This window comes from Phodopus roborovskii, unplaced genomic scaffold (assembly GCF_943737965.1).
Source record: "Phodopus roborovskii unplaced genomic scaffold, PHOROB, whole genome shotgun sequence".
In the NCBI taxonomy this organism is placed as follows: domain Eukaryota; kingdom Metazoa; phylum Chordata; class Mammalia; order Rodentia; family Cricetidae; genus Phodopus; species Phodopus roborovskii.
Window position 1 is genome coordinate 2551473 of NW_026126622.1, and position 16158 is coordinate 2567630.

Below are 16158 nucleotides of genomic sequence, written 5' to 3' on the forward strand. Positions count from 1 at the left end.
TAATTATGCAAAAACTTTTCTAATAGCCACATTCCTGCCACTAACCAACTACAGTAAGACAGACACAAGAGAAGCAGACAGCTCTAATGGTTGAAATAACTTTGTTTTTAAATTTTTGAAGGCAATCTAATACTCCTCCCGTGCCATCCCTGCAATATTGTGTGATGAACCCTAGTGGCAGCTTGGCAAGCACTCGGTCATCCACAGCTCTAACATTTATCTTTAATGAGTAGTGTTGGAAAACATCGTAACTCACTGCAAGCAGTTGTTACACATGAATAATTTGTATTTAGAAAATAAAAACATTCATGAAGGTTATGATCTATACTAATTCTTATCCTAATAAGAAGAAAGCTGAAAGGTATATGCAGAAACACATTGGTAATAGCAATTCCATCTTTCTTTTTAATTAATTTGTTATTTAAATTAAAAACAATCTTATTTTACATACCAATCCCAGTCCCTCGCCCCCACTCCTCCCACCATCTCACCATCGACTCCTCAGGGAGGGTAAGGCCTCTCATGGAGGATCACCAAAGTCTGTCAACATCATCTGGGGCAGGGCCTAGGCTCTCCCACCTGTATCTAGGCTAAGAGAGCAACCCTCCATGGGGAACAGACTTCAAAAAGCCAGTTCATGCAGTAGGGATAAATACTAGCTCCACTACCAGTGGCTCCATAGATTGCCCAAGGCCTCAAACTGACACCCACATTCAGGGGGCCTGGTTCAGGCCTATGCTGGTTCTCCAGCTATCAGTCTATGGAGTCCTTGAGCTCCCACTTGGCCAGTTCAGGTATTTCTGTGGGTTTCCCCAACATGGCCTTGACCCCTTTGCTCATCACTCCTCCCTCTCTGCAACTGGACTCCCAGACATAGAAAGACAAACACTGTATGTACTCATTCATAAGTGGATATTAGACATAGAGCAAAGGACCACCAGCCTACAATCCACAACCCCAGAAAAGCTAGGAAACAAGGAGGACCCTAAGAGAGACACACATGTGCCTCCAAGAAGGGAAAGGGACAAGACCTCCTGAGTAAACTGGGAGCATGGGGGCAAGAAGGAAGGGAGGTATCAGTGAGAGGAGGGGAGAAGGGGAAAGGGGAGGAGAGCTTGAGGGATCAGGAAGGTCGAGTTGGGAGGACAGAGAAGGAGAACAAGGAAAGAGATACCTTAACAGAGGGAATTGTTACGGGCTTAATGAGAAACCTGGCACTAGGGAAATCTCCAGGAATCCATAAGGATGCCCCCAACTAAGAATCTAAGCAATAATGGAGAGTCTACATTAAATGCCCTTCCCCTGTAATGAGACTGATGATAACTTTACATGCCACCATAGAGCCTTTATCCAGTAGGTGATAGAAGCAGAAGCAGAGATTCACAGCTAAGCACTAAACAATTTTATCTTTTAAATGATGACAGTTGCTGTTGTCTGACAGCAATAGTGTTTTGTGGTCATCCTTACCTGGAAGAGCGGGTGTTTGCTTTTCATTCTTTTCAACTGTAACTTCTTCCACTGTTTTGGGTGCATGGTCATCTATGTGTTTTACAGGAGTTGAGACAGCCCCAGGTTTAGAAATTCTCTCTTCCTCTCGGCTCCGGAGACTAATTATTACAGTAAGAACATGAGGAGAATAAGGATTTTGAAAAACACTTTGTGAGAACAGAAGAGACAAAACAACTTCAAAACCAGGGAAAATTAGTAATTAAAACTAGGACGGGGCGGGCAGGCAACATGACTCGGTGAGTAAAGACACTTGCCACCAAACATGACAACCTGAGTTTTATCACTAGACCCACATGGCAGAAAGAAAACTAACAACTACAACTCTAAGTTGTGTGCTATGGCACACATATACATTCATACATGAATTAACACTACATGTAACCTCTGAGCCATGTTTATCTATCACATTCTTCATGTGATAGATGAGCCCAGAAGCAAGTATCAGGATCCGAAGAGCTAGCAAGGCATTCCATTCTTCCTCAGAAGGGTGTGTGTGTGAACCATTTTATTAGTGTGTACATGTGAGTGCATATGAACATCATATGTGGGTTGTCACTAACACCATGGTGCACATGTGGAGATCAGAGGACACCTTTGTGGAGTCATTTCTCTACCACCCTTATGTAGGGTCCTAGAATTAAATGCTGGTCAACCAGGCTTTCCTGGCAAGTTCCTTTAACCACTGAATCATCTTGCCAGACTGTTTTTATTTTGTTGTATATAGCATGGTCCCACTGAGTGAGGGATTTCAGGTTGGCTAAAGGCTCCATAAAAATGGTTTGTTAAAGATGGCATGAAATACAGTCTGAATGAAGAAATTTTTATACTCCACATAAATGGACTCACTGGAAATAAAAAAGGCTCCTTAGACTATCATCTGTATAAACAAAGTAGCAAATTAGCACACAATCAGATCAGCAAAGAATAATAGTAAGTGAAAATCTGAAGGCAGAGTGGCCTAAAGACCTTGAAGGTCTTGGCTTACATCCCTCTGGAATGCTTCTACATGGTGAGCATAAGGTCATGGTGGCTAGTGGCTTGTCTAAACTATTCTCAGATGCCTGTGCAGTATAAGGCTTCCAAATAAGATACCTCAAACAAATGTCCTTCCCAGACACTCTAGACAGCCAACATCTTGCAAGGTCACCCACGAATACACTATAAACTCTGAACATTCACTGAACAGAGTCTGAGTCCTTTCCAAGAAAGCTACACCAAGGCCTGGGGGCATAAGGTGCTACCCACAGCTCTGTGTATCTGAAGTTCTTATATTTAAACTTACCTTTACTTCTTAGCAGGTAATGTTTTATAGTTTTATAGCTTCTTTACATTGCTCCCATAAAACTGTGTTCACTCTGTTGATCAGGTCCTAAGAGATATGCTATGCCAAGCTGCCCACTAATGAAGCTTTTCCTGGTAATTCTGGCACTCAAACACCCTCAACCCATCCATACTGAAGTCACCCAGGCTTGCCTTGAAGTTGCTCTGTAGTGATGTATCCAGGCCTTGAATTTGTAAATAATCCTTTTGCCCAATTTCACAAGAAGCTGGGATCAGAGGTCTAAACTACCAGGCTTGGCTCTCTCTCTCTCTCTCTCTCTGTGTGTGTGTGTGTGTGTGTGTGTGTGTGTGTGTGTGTGTGTTTTGGATGGGGGGTTTAATCTATATTCAGTCTCTATAACTCATTCTGAAAATGAAAGTGGGCTTCAGGGAACAGGTTAGATATATATTTTATGGTACTAATTTGTATACAGCTGGTATATGTGTGTGTCCCAGTGTGCATAATAAGCAGAGGCCACAGGTTGACATCAAGTGATTTCTACAATCACTCTCTACCTTTTTGTTTTATTTCGTTTTCTTGAGACTCAGACATTTGGCTAGACTTGCTGGCTGGTAAGTCCCAGTGTTCTGTCTGCCTGTATTCCCAAAGCAGGGACTACAAATATGTGGCACTACACCAGGATTTTTACATGGGTGCTAAGGGTTCAAACTCAAGTCTTTCCACTTTTGTGGCAAGCACATCACCAATTATGCAATTTATCTTCTGAGAGCTCTTAGTGTTAATGTTCACAGATCACAACTAGTTTACCCTATTTCAAGAGAAAAAAAAAACTCTCCTGTTCTATTTCCACAATAGAAACAAAAAATAGAAATAGAAACAAAAAAATTACATCTATTGCTGTGTTAGGATTTTTTTTTTTTTTTTTTTTTTTTTTTTTTTGTTTGTCTGTTTGGTTGGTTTTTTTGGGGGAAGGGGGTACAATGCCACAACATATGTGTGGAGATCTGAAGACAACTTTTATGAGTGGTTTTCTCCTTCCAGCATGTGGGTCGTAGGTATTGTTAAGATTCAGTGGTAAGTGCCTATACCCATACACTATCTTGGTAGCCCAAAACAGGTAATTTTAGCAAGAAGACAGCCCAAAACACTTAATTTTAATAAGAAAGACTTTAGAGAGTCTGATGTCATTAAGCTTTTGTTGATGGTACAATTATTCTGCACTCTGATTATATCTACAACAAATAGTTTGAGACATTCTATGTGTTTTACAGCCAGAGAACAATATCACAATGATCTTACTTTCTCTCAAGGGCAATAGGACCTTTGTACAGTTCATCTGTAAATAAGGTGGTTCATACAGTTTCTAACTTTTACATATGTAAAAGAACTGCATATTTTTAAATTTCATATTTTGTCTTCAGTATCATATCTTGGTTCTGATTGACCAGAAAACATATATCTACACCTTCTTTCAACCCACCCTGCACAAAGCATACCTGCACAAAACTACCTGAGCACTGAGGAACAGCTGGCTCACCAAGCTCAGAACTATCACCAATCACCTCTCACTTTGAAACAGTAAATTTAATAAACAGCTTTCTAAAATATCCTGGTACACAGATGCACGCAGTGGTCCTTTAATGGACCTTTTTCTCTTAGCATTGTTACACAGCACGAAGTAAACTTTTCTGAATGCCTAATCACTAAGGCTCTTGAGGACTGGCCACACGGCTCCCTTTGCTGTCCTTCCATCAAGTCAAGTGTTTCCATTTCAGGAGCAGCACATTATGTCTCACTGTGGAAGGATCTTCATCCTGCCAGGTTGTTCTTATCATTAGCGCTGATAGGGCTAAAGAGAAACTCCTTTCTTAAACATGCTACCCCAGACTTCCCTTACCATCACACTACCATATATTGTGTACACTGCTAAGCAACAGCAGAAATTACTTCTTACATTCTGAAACTTAACTGCTTTATTCATTTGTATGTAAGCTCAAGTAACACAGATCTGCCTAGTTGGTTCCAGGCCTTTATATAAGGGACTGGTAATATAAATCAATATCAGTTAAAACCTGTCCCACTCAAAAACAAAATTCTATCGGTTAAGTTGTAAAGAGCCATGGAAGGCTATCAGTTATGAACCTCAGTGAACAGTTAGGAATAACACCCTGCTACCTGCCTTTTCCTGCATATTGGAGCTAGAGGGGGATGGGTTAGGGCAGAGCTAGAAACAAAGTGTGTATAAAAAAGAAAATGTGGCATTACAAACAATATGTAACTTTTATTCAGAATAAGGCAACGATATAAAATAGAAATATGAAATCTTTTTTAGACAAAAGATTAAAAGTTTTAAAAATCAATACATATGGATGAAAGGATGGATCAGTGTGGGTAAAGGTGTTCATTGCCAAGCCTGATAACTTGTTTGATTATTAGGATCCACATGGTATAAGGAGAGACAGGGATGCCGTAAGTTGTTCTCTGACCTTCAAACATGTACTGTGGCACATGCATGCCACTCTCCTTTGTCTGTCTGTCTGTCTGTCTGTCTGTCTGTCTCTCACACACACAATAAATAAAATATAAAATTACTCTTAAAAATGATTAAGTTTAACCAGGCAGTGGTGGTGCACGTCTTTAATCCCAGCACTCGGGAGGCAGAGGCAGGCAGATCTAAGTGAGTTTGAGGCCACCAGGTCTACAAGAGCTAGTTCCAGGACAGCCAGGGCTACACAGAGAAACCCTGTCTTTAAAAAAAAAAAAAAAAAAAAAAAAACACACACACACACAAAATCATTAATTTTTAAACCTCTCCATGTACGAAATAGTAGAAAATGCGCAAATGACATATTAAGATGATTCGGTGACTTTCATCTTATCGGCAACACTAAGTTCTAAAGAAAGTACAATATCTGAAAAAACTACATATAGTGGAATTAAGGAATACTTGTGGCTCTGTGATAAGATTTTAACATTTCCCAAAGAAAACTATTACAAAAGCTGGATGGTGGTGGCACACATCTTTAATCCCAGAATTTGGGAAGGTTACCCTGGTCTACAACGTGAGTTCCAAGACAGGTTCCAAAAACTACAGAGAAACCCTGTCTAGAAAAACAAACAAAAAACCTATTACAAAGTTGGCAAAAGTGTCAATAAGTAAACCAACCTTAACATACACCCAGTCATAGGAACAGTGAAGTGATTCATCTGCAGGAAAGTAGATGGGACTGAAGATCCACTTATGTTAAGCCAAACTCATAAAGAAAAGTATCCTATGCTTTCTTTACATGTGGAACCTATGCTGATAATATATATGATATCAAAGTAGATGGAAGACTATTCGGTAAGAGGAAAAGGACAAGTAGAAAAGAGTGACAAGAGCAGGTAATAGCATGAATATGGGCAAACTACATGGTATATTTTAACAAAAACATCACTTATAGAACTCCACTTTGTATACTAAATACATGCTCTTAAAATTCTTATTTATTACGCTGAATGAGAATGGCTCCGTAGGCTCATCTATTTGAATACTTGGGCCTCCCATTGATGAAACTGTTTGGGAAGTATTAAGGTGTCTGTTGTCTATCAGATTGTTTGAGACAGTTCTTTTTGTTGTCTTGCCATGTATACGCCAGGCTGGCTTGACTACAAGTTGCTAGGGATTCCAGTCTCCACCTCTCGCTTTGTTATAGGAGAACTATGAATTCGACATGGGCGATTGGGATTTGAACTCAGATCCACACATACACAGCAAGAGTTTACCAACTGAGCTATCTCCAGAGCCCAATACAGAAAACATTTTGAAACTACTACTACTACCACAATAAAACATCTTGCTCCCTTAAGAGTCAAGTCTCTCAGACAATTCTAATTCTAATGTTGTGTGCAGATTATAAATTATGAGGCCTGGATCCCAAATACAGTGCCCTGGCACAACACCTGAGTTTAGGTTGGTAATGTCTTGCTCATGTACACAATATCCCTACCACACATGTGGTTAGGTCATGAACTGTGTCAGCAAATGCTGCCATTGCACTCAGGATTTGGGTAGGCATTTCTTTCAGTAGGAACAAACAGTAATAGTGAGAATATTTAGCATTAATACAAACTCAATTTTCTGAAAGCAGTACTTTCAACTACTTTAAAAGCAACAGTTTTCAATAAAAAGGTTATGTGCAATGTAAATGATTATAATGGTTAAAACATAAATGGCTTCCTCTCAGGTGAGCTGTTAGTTTCATGGAATAAATGAGTGTAATACAAAATAAAATGTAAGCCTGGACAGTTCAATCTTATTCTGTTAACCAGAGCTTTTACTATAATGTGTGTTTTCATTACTGTTTCTGTTTATATGTGACTGTGCAACTAACTTCAGACAGAAAAGACAAGCATATCATCAGATGAACTGGGATGTGGATGCTGTGGTTTTAAAAAGTCATAGAACTAGTGTTACATATAAAAATACTTAAGGCTCCTAAAAGAGTATGGACACCATGATATGTTTGGAAGATACTATTCATAATAATTTGAGTTTTCAAAATAAAGTTATAGATGTCAAATTGTTAGTCTAAATAAAAACAAAACATTAAAAAGAACTTTTTTTTAAACTAATACTATAATGAGATTGATTTTACCCTTAATGTCTGCCTTCCATCAAGAAAGTAACAGCAGCAGGGAGGAGGGTAGCACTTTTAATCCCAGCACTTGGGAGGCAGAGGCAGATAGATCTCTGTAAATTCCAGGCCAGCCTGGTTTACAGAGTGAGTTCTAGACTGCCTGAGCTACATAGTGCAACCTACTGTCAAAAAAGAAAGTAACAACAAATGACCAAGATTCAGAAGAAGAGAGAACCCAGGTTATTCAACCTTTTGACACTGTGATACGAAGTCATCTATAAATCTAAAAGTTCACACGCAAAAAGTGTGTAATAGTCAAGAAAAATAAGACAACGAAAGAAAAAACCCTAGCAGTCACTATGGAAATCAGCAGAGATTCCGCAAGACCTCAAGAAGTTAAAAACAGGACCCAATATATCCCTTTTAGATAATATAAACCCAAATAACCAAACAACTGCCTACCCCCACAGCATCACAACATCATCTACAGCAAGCAGCCAAGTTAAGCAATCAGCCTATTTGCCTACCAATAGATGAGAGGAGAAAGACAAAGTCAACCTCTCTCTCTCTCTCTCTCTCTCTCTCTCTCTCTCTCTCTCTCTCTCTCTCTCTCCCCCACACACACACACACACATACATACACATCATAAAGAAGTTCTATTCAGCCACTAAAAATAATACCATGTTATCTACAAGAAAATGGACAGAATTGGAGACTATCATGTCATGTGACATATAATATAAACTTCACAGACAAGTATCTCATGTGGAATTTAATATAAAAAAGACTTGAAACAGATGCGGACTATGAGGGAGTTGGAAAGTGAAAGGAAATAACAGAGTAAAGGCTAGTACTTTGGACAATAAATATATGGTAAAAAAAAAAATAGCAAATCAAACAACACAATGAAACAAAAAGAACTTCCTAAGATTTAGAAATTGTTTACACTCAAAAAGTGGTTAAATTGTTGAGACTAATTTCTACTATTCCTTTTCTTAAAGGAAAAGCATGTGAAAACCACTGGGTATCAACACACTTTCTACGTGTAAGGGATGTGCTAAGCTACAGCTGCCTGCATGCTACTCCATCAGAGACATTAGTGCTGCCATCTCCATACGCATTGGTGACTGAATCCCCTTCAAGGTAACAAGGAACATTTTGGGGGTAGTTTGCAGCAAGTAAAAACAATCAAGTATAAAATAATAAACTAATTTTGTGTCTGATATACCATAATAATCTTTTAAAGACCATTTCAAGCTTAAAGACAGAGACTCACACAATTGATGGATCCAAAGCTTGAAGTGAAAAAAAAAGGATGGAATTCATATACGTAAAAGCTAAAGAAGGTGTAATGACAGCAACCAAAACAGTTGTTGCTAGTTACCCAGCATGTTACTGTTTGAGTAAAAACCTTTACAAAAACAATTTTAAGAAGTATTACTTTGGGGGTTTTTTGATAATGGGTTTTTACTGAAACAGGCCTCATGTCTCCTAGGCTGACCTCAAACTCACCATGCTGACCAGTTTATGTCAACTTGACATGGGCTGGAGTCATCAGAGAGAGAGAGCCTCAACTATGAAAACAGGTCAGGCTATAGACATGCCTGTAGGGTATTTTCTTAATGAGTGATTGATAGATAGCTCAGTCTATTATGGGTGGTGCCATCCCTGGGCTGGTAGTCCTGGCTTCTGTAAGAAAGCAGACTGACAGCACACTAGAGATGACCCTGTTATTGGAGGCACAGGTGAGGCTCACATGAGGCAGTCCTGAGGGCGTGAGAGCAAGAGAGCTGGACAGACAGATGGACAGATACACCATGTATACTCCCTTCAGCACTCAGGAGAGAGGGCCCTTAGCAAAACAGAACTGGCGAGCTGGATCTGAGGACCTGAGAGCAGGAAAACTGGCCCTTGCCCCTTGCTGTAGGCTGCATTGGGTGAGCTGGCCAGGGAAGTGAGGAGAGCAAACCTGAATAATGACGAGGAGAGAAAGCTGGCAGGCTGAGCAACCAAGCTACCACCCAGGCCTAGAACCAGGGCTATGAGTTGGCCCACCCCAACATCCACCACATCTATAAACTGTTGGAACATGTGAAGGGGATGAATCTACAGATTCAAAACTACAGGATCTTCACAACATAGGATAGCAACAAGGATATGAAAGGAGTCCCAGGAAGAGCCCATTATCAATAGTGTAACAGAAGCCAGAGGCCTTCCTTCTCAAGGCAATGAACACTTACAAGTAAAGATGAATGGACTAAAGGGTCAACTGTGTGACTCAATGAGCTACACTACCATTTTCACAATGAGATTCTTTCTTTCTGTTTGGTTGGTTTGGTTTTTGGCTTATAAATTTTTTTTTGGGGGGGTGGTAAGTTGCAAGGGCAGGAGGCAGATTCAAGGGGAGAAGTTACGTGGGATAGGGTGCATGGTGTGAAATCCATCAAGAATCAATAATTTTTAAAAAAAAAAAAAAAAAAGCATACTGAGCAGGCCAAGGAGAACAAGCCAGTTAGCAGTTCCCCTCCATGACCTCTCTCTGTATTAGCTCCTGCCTTGCTTGAGTCTTGAGTTCTTATCCAGATTTCCTTTGATGATTAACTATGATATAGAAGAATAGGCCAAATAAACCCTTTCTGCCAAGTTGCTTTGACCATGGTATTTTATCAAAGCAACAGTGACCCTGACTAAGACACTCATACAATTTAGGGGAACCCTAAACTTCCAGTTTTCCTGTCTCTACCTCCCATGTGCTGGGATTACAGGCATTTGGAAGCTCTTGGTCTTCTCTTGCCTGCTCACTTTCCTAAAGGCATTCACTCGCTACAGTCCAGTTCTTGGCCCTTCTTCATATAGCTTCTCTTGGCAATTCCTATTACTTCTAAGGTTTCAGGTATCCTCTGCTTACAGGTGAATCCAAAGTCATCACTTTCTAGCTATAATCTGTCTCTTCAGCTCTGAGACTAGATTCCCCCCCCCTTCCTACCTTTATTGTGATATAATCAACAAAATTAATTATATTTAAGGTGTGACTAGTTGGATATATGTATGTCATTGGAAATTACAACAATTAAGTCTGTCACCTCAAATATTAGTCTATGATGAGAATACCTAAGATCTTTACTAAAATTCAAGCACATACTATTAGCCAGTCACCACAATATACATTAGGTTTCCACAGCCTGCACTCTTTGTACCAACATCTCCCCACTTCTCTCATTGCCCCACCTTCTTCCTTCCCTCTGTGAGCTCAAGTGTCTTTGCTTCCAAAGACTGATCACACCATATGTTTCTCTATGCCCTCACATTATTCTTGGGTATGTCCACGTCACCGAAAGTGATGGAGTCCCTCCTTCAGCACTGAGTGAGTATTCCATTACACATACTTGTCTCTGCGTTTTTATTCATGATGAACAAACTGTCTCTTTATTGTGGTCACTGTAAATAAAGATCTATATTCCTTTTGTTTGTTTGTTTATTTTTGAGACAGGGCTTCTCTGTGTAGCTTTAGCTGTCCTGGAACTCACTCTGTAGCCCAGGCTGGCCTTGAACTCGCAGAGACCAACTGCCTCTGACTACTGAGTGCTAGGATTAAAGGTGTGCACCACCACTGCCCAAGAGATCTGTTATTTCTTAAGGATGGTCAGTTTCTTTTCCCAGATACACACTAGGATGAGGGTCATGCAGTGGTTCTAATCTTCATTTTGGGAGGAAACTCCAAACTAAACAAGCTATCTTTCCTATTGGCCTTAAAGTAGAACACAACCATGTCCATTCGTTTATATACTGTCTATAGCTGCTTTTGTACTATGAGCCAGAATTGAGTAGTGACAAACATTTCTTGACGTGCCTGCCTATTAAATGTACTACCTAGCACCTTGACTGTCTTCTAATTTAGTGTTTAAACTGAGGGGAAAATGAACCTAATCTCAATATAATAATTTTTTTTTAAAAAAAAAAACTATCTTCTAATTTTACTTATAAATAGCTGTAAATGCCTTTTGTTTTAAATAAGGCTGTTATTACCTGCCATTGCTAGGCTGCTGTGGAGACTGTCTGGAATGATCAGAGGGTTCTGAGCGTTGGTCAGGAGATCGTGATTGGCTGCGGCGGGGAGGCCTGTCGTGCGAGCGGACTGAATGATCTGATGCCAGTGACTGAATTTCTGAAATATCTGTTAAGTAAGAAGGGTATTTTCCCATGAAATGATTAAAATAAAGTATAAAGTATTCCAATGATATAAGCCAGATGTTTCATGGTTTCATGTGAAATGATTTATGCATTAATATCATCTCCAGAGATCAAACCAAAACCATAATGGTGAACTACATACAAAGCATTTGTGTATAGCAACAAAGACAGACACAAACACATACAAATGTACATGTAAGTTTTAGGTTTTTGAAAACTGTCATTTTACTCAAACATGCAGTCCTCCTAGTACTTTAAGAAATCGACTGGGACCCTCCAAACAGAATGGTACTCACCATCTCTTTCAGAGGCATTAGCAGAATGGATACTGTCAGAAAGATCAGGGACGTTCAGTAAGGTAGCTCGTTCATCTCTTTGAACTACCATTTTCAACTTGCCTTTAGACCTTTCTATCAATGTTTTTGCATCTGTCAATGACATATTTTCTGTCACAGTACCATTTATCTGCAACAGAAAAGAAAGCAGAAGCTGAAAAGTACACAACAAAGCACAGACTGAAGTCTGATCTATTAGAGGGAGAAACACTCTCCTTGGATTGCTGGAAGAGGTGTAATACCACCTTTATACTTTCTAAATCATCAAGAACATCCTAGAAAGCATTTCAACAGTATTTAGAACAATTTTATCAAAATGATTCTGGTGAATGATACATATTTGCAATAGTTAATTCTCTCAGGTTAACCCCAAACTTCATAATGGGTAAATGCTCTGGCAAAACTGCTTCAAACACAAGCAGAGGTTACAGAATAACTCTAAATTTTGTTTTCCATTTCAGTTCATCATAAAATACAATGTTACTATACCTTCAAGACAACATCCCCTTCTTGGATGTTACCATCTCTTGCTGCCAAACTATCTTGTGAAATTTCCTTTACGAATATATGGCTGGCTAATCGAAGACCATATTCTGGAAGAATACATTTAAATACCTTTAGTTCAAAATCCTAAAACAATTAATTACAGTTTAAATTATAAGATTTAAAATTAATGGCCTTATGAACTACCCTGCACCAAAGGCCATTCATTATCTTTATATCATCAAAAGTCTGCAATGTCATGAAAAAGCAAAGACAGACGTGGTTCAAACGGATAACACTTTGTATCACCATCTTACTGAAAATAGAAGGTCCTAAAAGACAGTAGACTTTTTTTTTCTCAGACTATATGATGACATACCCATCTTATGTTTAAAGAACACAATTCTTTATAGAGTGAATTGCTCGAGACTTGAAAAATATTGAAGTCCAACAATACTTTTGATGACTGCTTTACTTCCTAGTGTGTACTGCATTCTACTAATTTGTGCCAAGGTTCACAACTAGTCAAGCAGATGTGAACGCAGTACTCTCTCATTTTCTCAACCTACAAAGGACCCAAGAAATGGTGGTTTTATCTGTGGTGGATACATGATCAGAGTTAAGGAGATTATAAAAAAAAATATTATAAAGAAAACCCCAAGCCAGGTGTAGCACAGCACACATGTGATACTCACATTCAGTGACTGAGACAGGATCACACAGTTAAGACTATCTCAGGAAGACAAACAAAACAAAAACTGTAACTATCAATGCTGTTTATCAGTGGAAGGAGATAGGATGATTCTTAAGTTTCACTATATTTAAAAAAAAAAAAAAAAAAAAAAAAAAAGATTAAACAAAAACCCAAACTAAAAAGCCAAGATGAAAAACAAAAAGGATTTAATCTATGATAAATTATGAAGCCTGTCATGCAAGAGTATAATGTTCTATCATAGTTACAGTTTAACTTATGGTAAATATCCAAAGAGTATCACAGAAGCAAGGATAGTACTGGGGTTTAAAAGAAAAAAAGTAGTGACATTAGGAGATCCAGGCAGGCAATGTTAAGTGCTTTGAAAACAGCCATTTCATCAGAGAAAAATACAGGACTAGCCGGGCGTTGGTGGTACATACCTTTAATTCTAGCACTCGGAAAGCAGAGGCAGGTGAATCTCTGTGAGGCCAGCCTGGTCTACAAAGATAATTCCAGGAGGACAGGCTCCAAAGCAATATAGAGACACCCTGCCTCAAGAAACAAACACACAAAACAAAATAAACAGGACTAAGGAAATATCCTCATTCACAATTAAAAGGTTACAAATAGCTGGACATGCTGCACATCTTTAATCCCTGAGAGGCAGAAGCAGGCAGAACTCTGTGAGTTCAAGGCCATCCTGGTCTACATAGTAAGTTCCAGGACAGCCAAAGCTACAACTGGGAAATCCTGTTTCCAAACAAAACAAACAAAGAAAAAAAAAAAGAAAAGAAAAAGAAAAAAAAAAAAAGGCTACAAAGGTCATTATATAGATGGAGCCAAAATATACCTTGTGTATCAGTTTATACCTTTATGCTAGGTACTTCTTTTGAGTACACAGTAACTATGTACAGGCACTAGAGATTAAAGCAACAAATCAGACAGTCCCTGCACCTTGGCAACTTACATAGCAGAGCAAAAGACACTCCCATAGTAATTTCATAGTACAACAAAATATTCAAGCAATGGGACTAAATATACTTATCTATCAGGGTCAGAGAAGGCCTCTCCAAGAAAGAAATACTTTGCCTCAGAAACACTAACTCTAAACCTCAAGGATGTGTTGTGTGCAGGTGGCTGGAAGTGTTTAAATACACCAAAGTACCAAGGAAAGAACATGCCAGGTATCATGGAATCCTAAGTCTAGGACAACTGACACAGATAGAAACACGTGGAGAAGCACGTGGAGATGGCACCTTCACAAAAGAGTCTACAGGGGTCACTGGAAGGGGCCCAAAGACCAGTCACAAAACTGACAAAGCCCATTAAGATACAGAAGCCTGGAAAAGAAAATCAGCAGTAGAGAAAGGCAGAAGTTAGGACATGTTCATTATACAAAGAAGAGATATCGATGGGAAGTACTATATATTATCTGTGCCTAGCTGACTAAGAAACTGGACTGATATGATACAGTCAAAAAAACACTTTATTAGAAACACAAAAAAAATTTGAGAATAAAATTAGTATTCCCTTGAGATGTGGCTGATTCTGAGGAATCCCCACGGACAGCTGGGAACCCAGAGTGCACTGACTCAGACTAGAGAAGCAAACGGTGACATTAGCAGTGCACTGAGGTAATGGAGATGAGACTACTACAAAAGAAATCACAGTATGTGGAAGAAAACTAGAGCATTAAGGACAGGTTGATGAAAATGAAAAGGAGAAGTGGGAGCCTCAGGAAGCTGAGTCTTACATCTTTCCACAAATTAGATAGCTGGGAAATATTACTGGAAGGGTTTGGAAGACTTTGTGAATAGCCTTGTTGCTGGGAAGCAGGTACTGATCAGAGAAAGCTGAAGGACAAGTGAAAGTACCAACACCAAGTGCAGACTACCAGTCACTGACGAGTGACTGTAGGAGTGGGAAGGATGTCAGTGACAACATGTGTGAGGTGGTGAGATCAAATCTTCCTAATAACTTTGAAATCAAAATGATCAACCATACATAACTAAAAGCAAGAGGGAGCAAAAAGCCATTTAAAAAGATAATTTGGTGAAGTGACATTAAGTAGTTGACTTTCCAATTCAAAATAAAACAGCACATCTCTCCCCTAGAAATAAGTCCTTAGTTTTCTTTCTATGGTCATACTACTATTGATCTAAACACAACATTTTAATTCAGCAAGTGTGACATTTCTTGCTAATGTAACTAGATTTTGGCTGTTTCTGTCACAATAAAAACCAAAATTCAGCTAGTACACACTTTATTTCAATTACAGCTTGCTCCAACAAAATGATCTGAAAAAAGGTGTCAAAATGTCTGCCTTAACAGAGTTTTGAATCTAACAAGAGAACACAACTATAAAGAAGACAAATACAACAAAGATAGGAAAATACGGTCACTGCATTTCTCATTAAAATTAGCTTTAAAACCCTCATGTGCAAACAACAGAAGAGTCCGTGGAGAATACCTTCATTTTTCCGAGACTTCACCAATGTGACCTTGGTGGGTTTGGCAGGCTGGCTCGAGGCCACTGATCGCCTGTCTGAGCGAGGGGACAGGCTCCTCTCTCTGCTTGCGCTTCTATCCCTTGCCCAGTTCCTTTCACTCCTTCGGTGAACTGAAGCACCACGGCCACTTCTTGGATCGTGCACTTCCTCATCATAACTGTCATCCTCATTATCAGACACTGGTTCAGGGTCTGGACGACTTACAGGCATCTGGACTTTCTTTTTCCTTCGAATGGTCTACAAGTAAAAATTGGTTATATACTGAATGGTACTCATATACTCTCCATTCCCGAGAGAAAGAAACATTTCTCTTGTCCTACATTAACTAATCTAAATACAAAGGAGGTAATACAGTGGTCACACCAATCCATTTCCACAATGACCGCTTTCTTAATAATAGAAATGGCTAAGCAACAGATTAGGAATAGTAAATTTACTAAATCCTTTCAGGTTTTGTAACACTCTTCCAGGTGATAAGACTTACAAACTTACTGGGAATTATTAACTGCTGATTGTGGAATTAAGGATTGGAAC

General features: G+C 39.2%; 1 protein-coding gene across 11 annotated transcripts in view; it reads right to left on the reverse strand.

Moving 5' to 3' along the window:
• Nucleotides 1-16158, reverse strand: part of Tjp1 (tight junction protein 1) — a 240956-nt gene that overhangs the window by 32969 nt on the left and 191829 nt on the right. For all 11 annotated transcript variants that reach the window (XM_051206458.1, XM_051206456.1, XM_051206455.1 and 8 more), the window contains 5 exons: nt 15585-15861; nt 12427-12530; nt 11899-12067; nt 11438-11585; nt 1468-1607 (listed from right to left, as the gene is read on the reverse strand). In XM_051206458.1, the coding sequence (XP_051062415.1) occupies nt 1468-1607; nt 11438-11585; nt 11899-12067; nt 12427-12530; nt 15585-15861 (838 nt within the window). The remainder of the gene's footprint in view (nt 1-1467; nt 1608-11437; nt 11586-11898; nt 12068-12426; nt 12531-15584; nt 15862-16158) is intronic.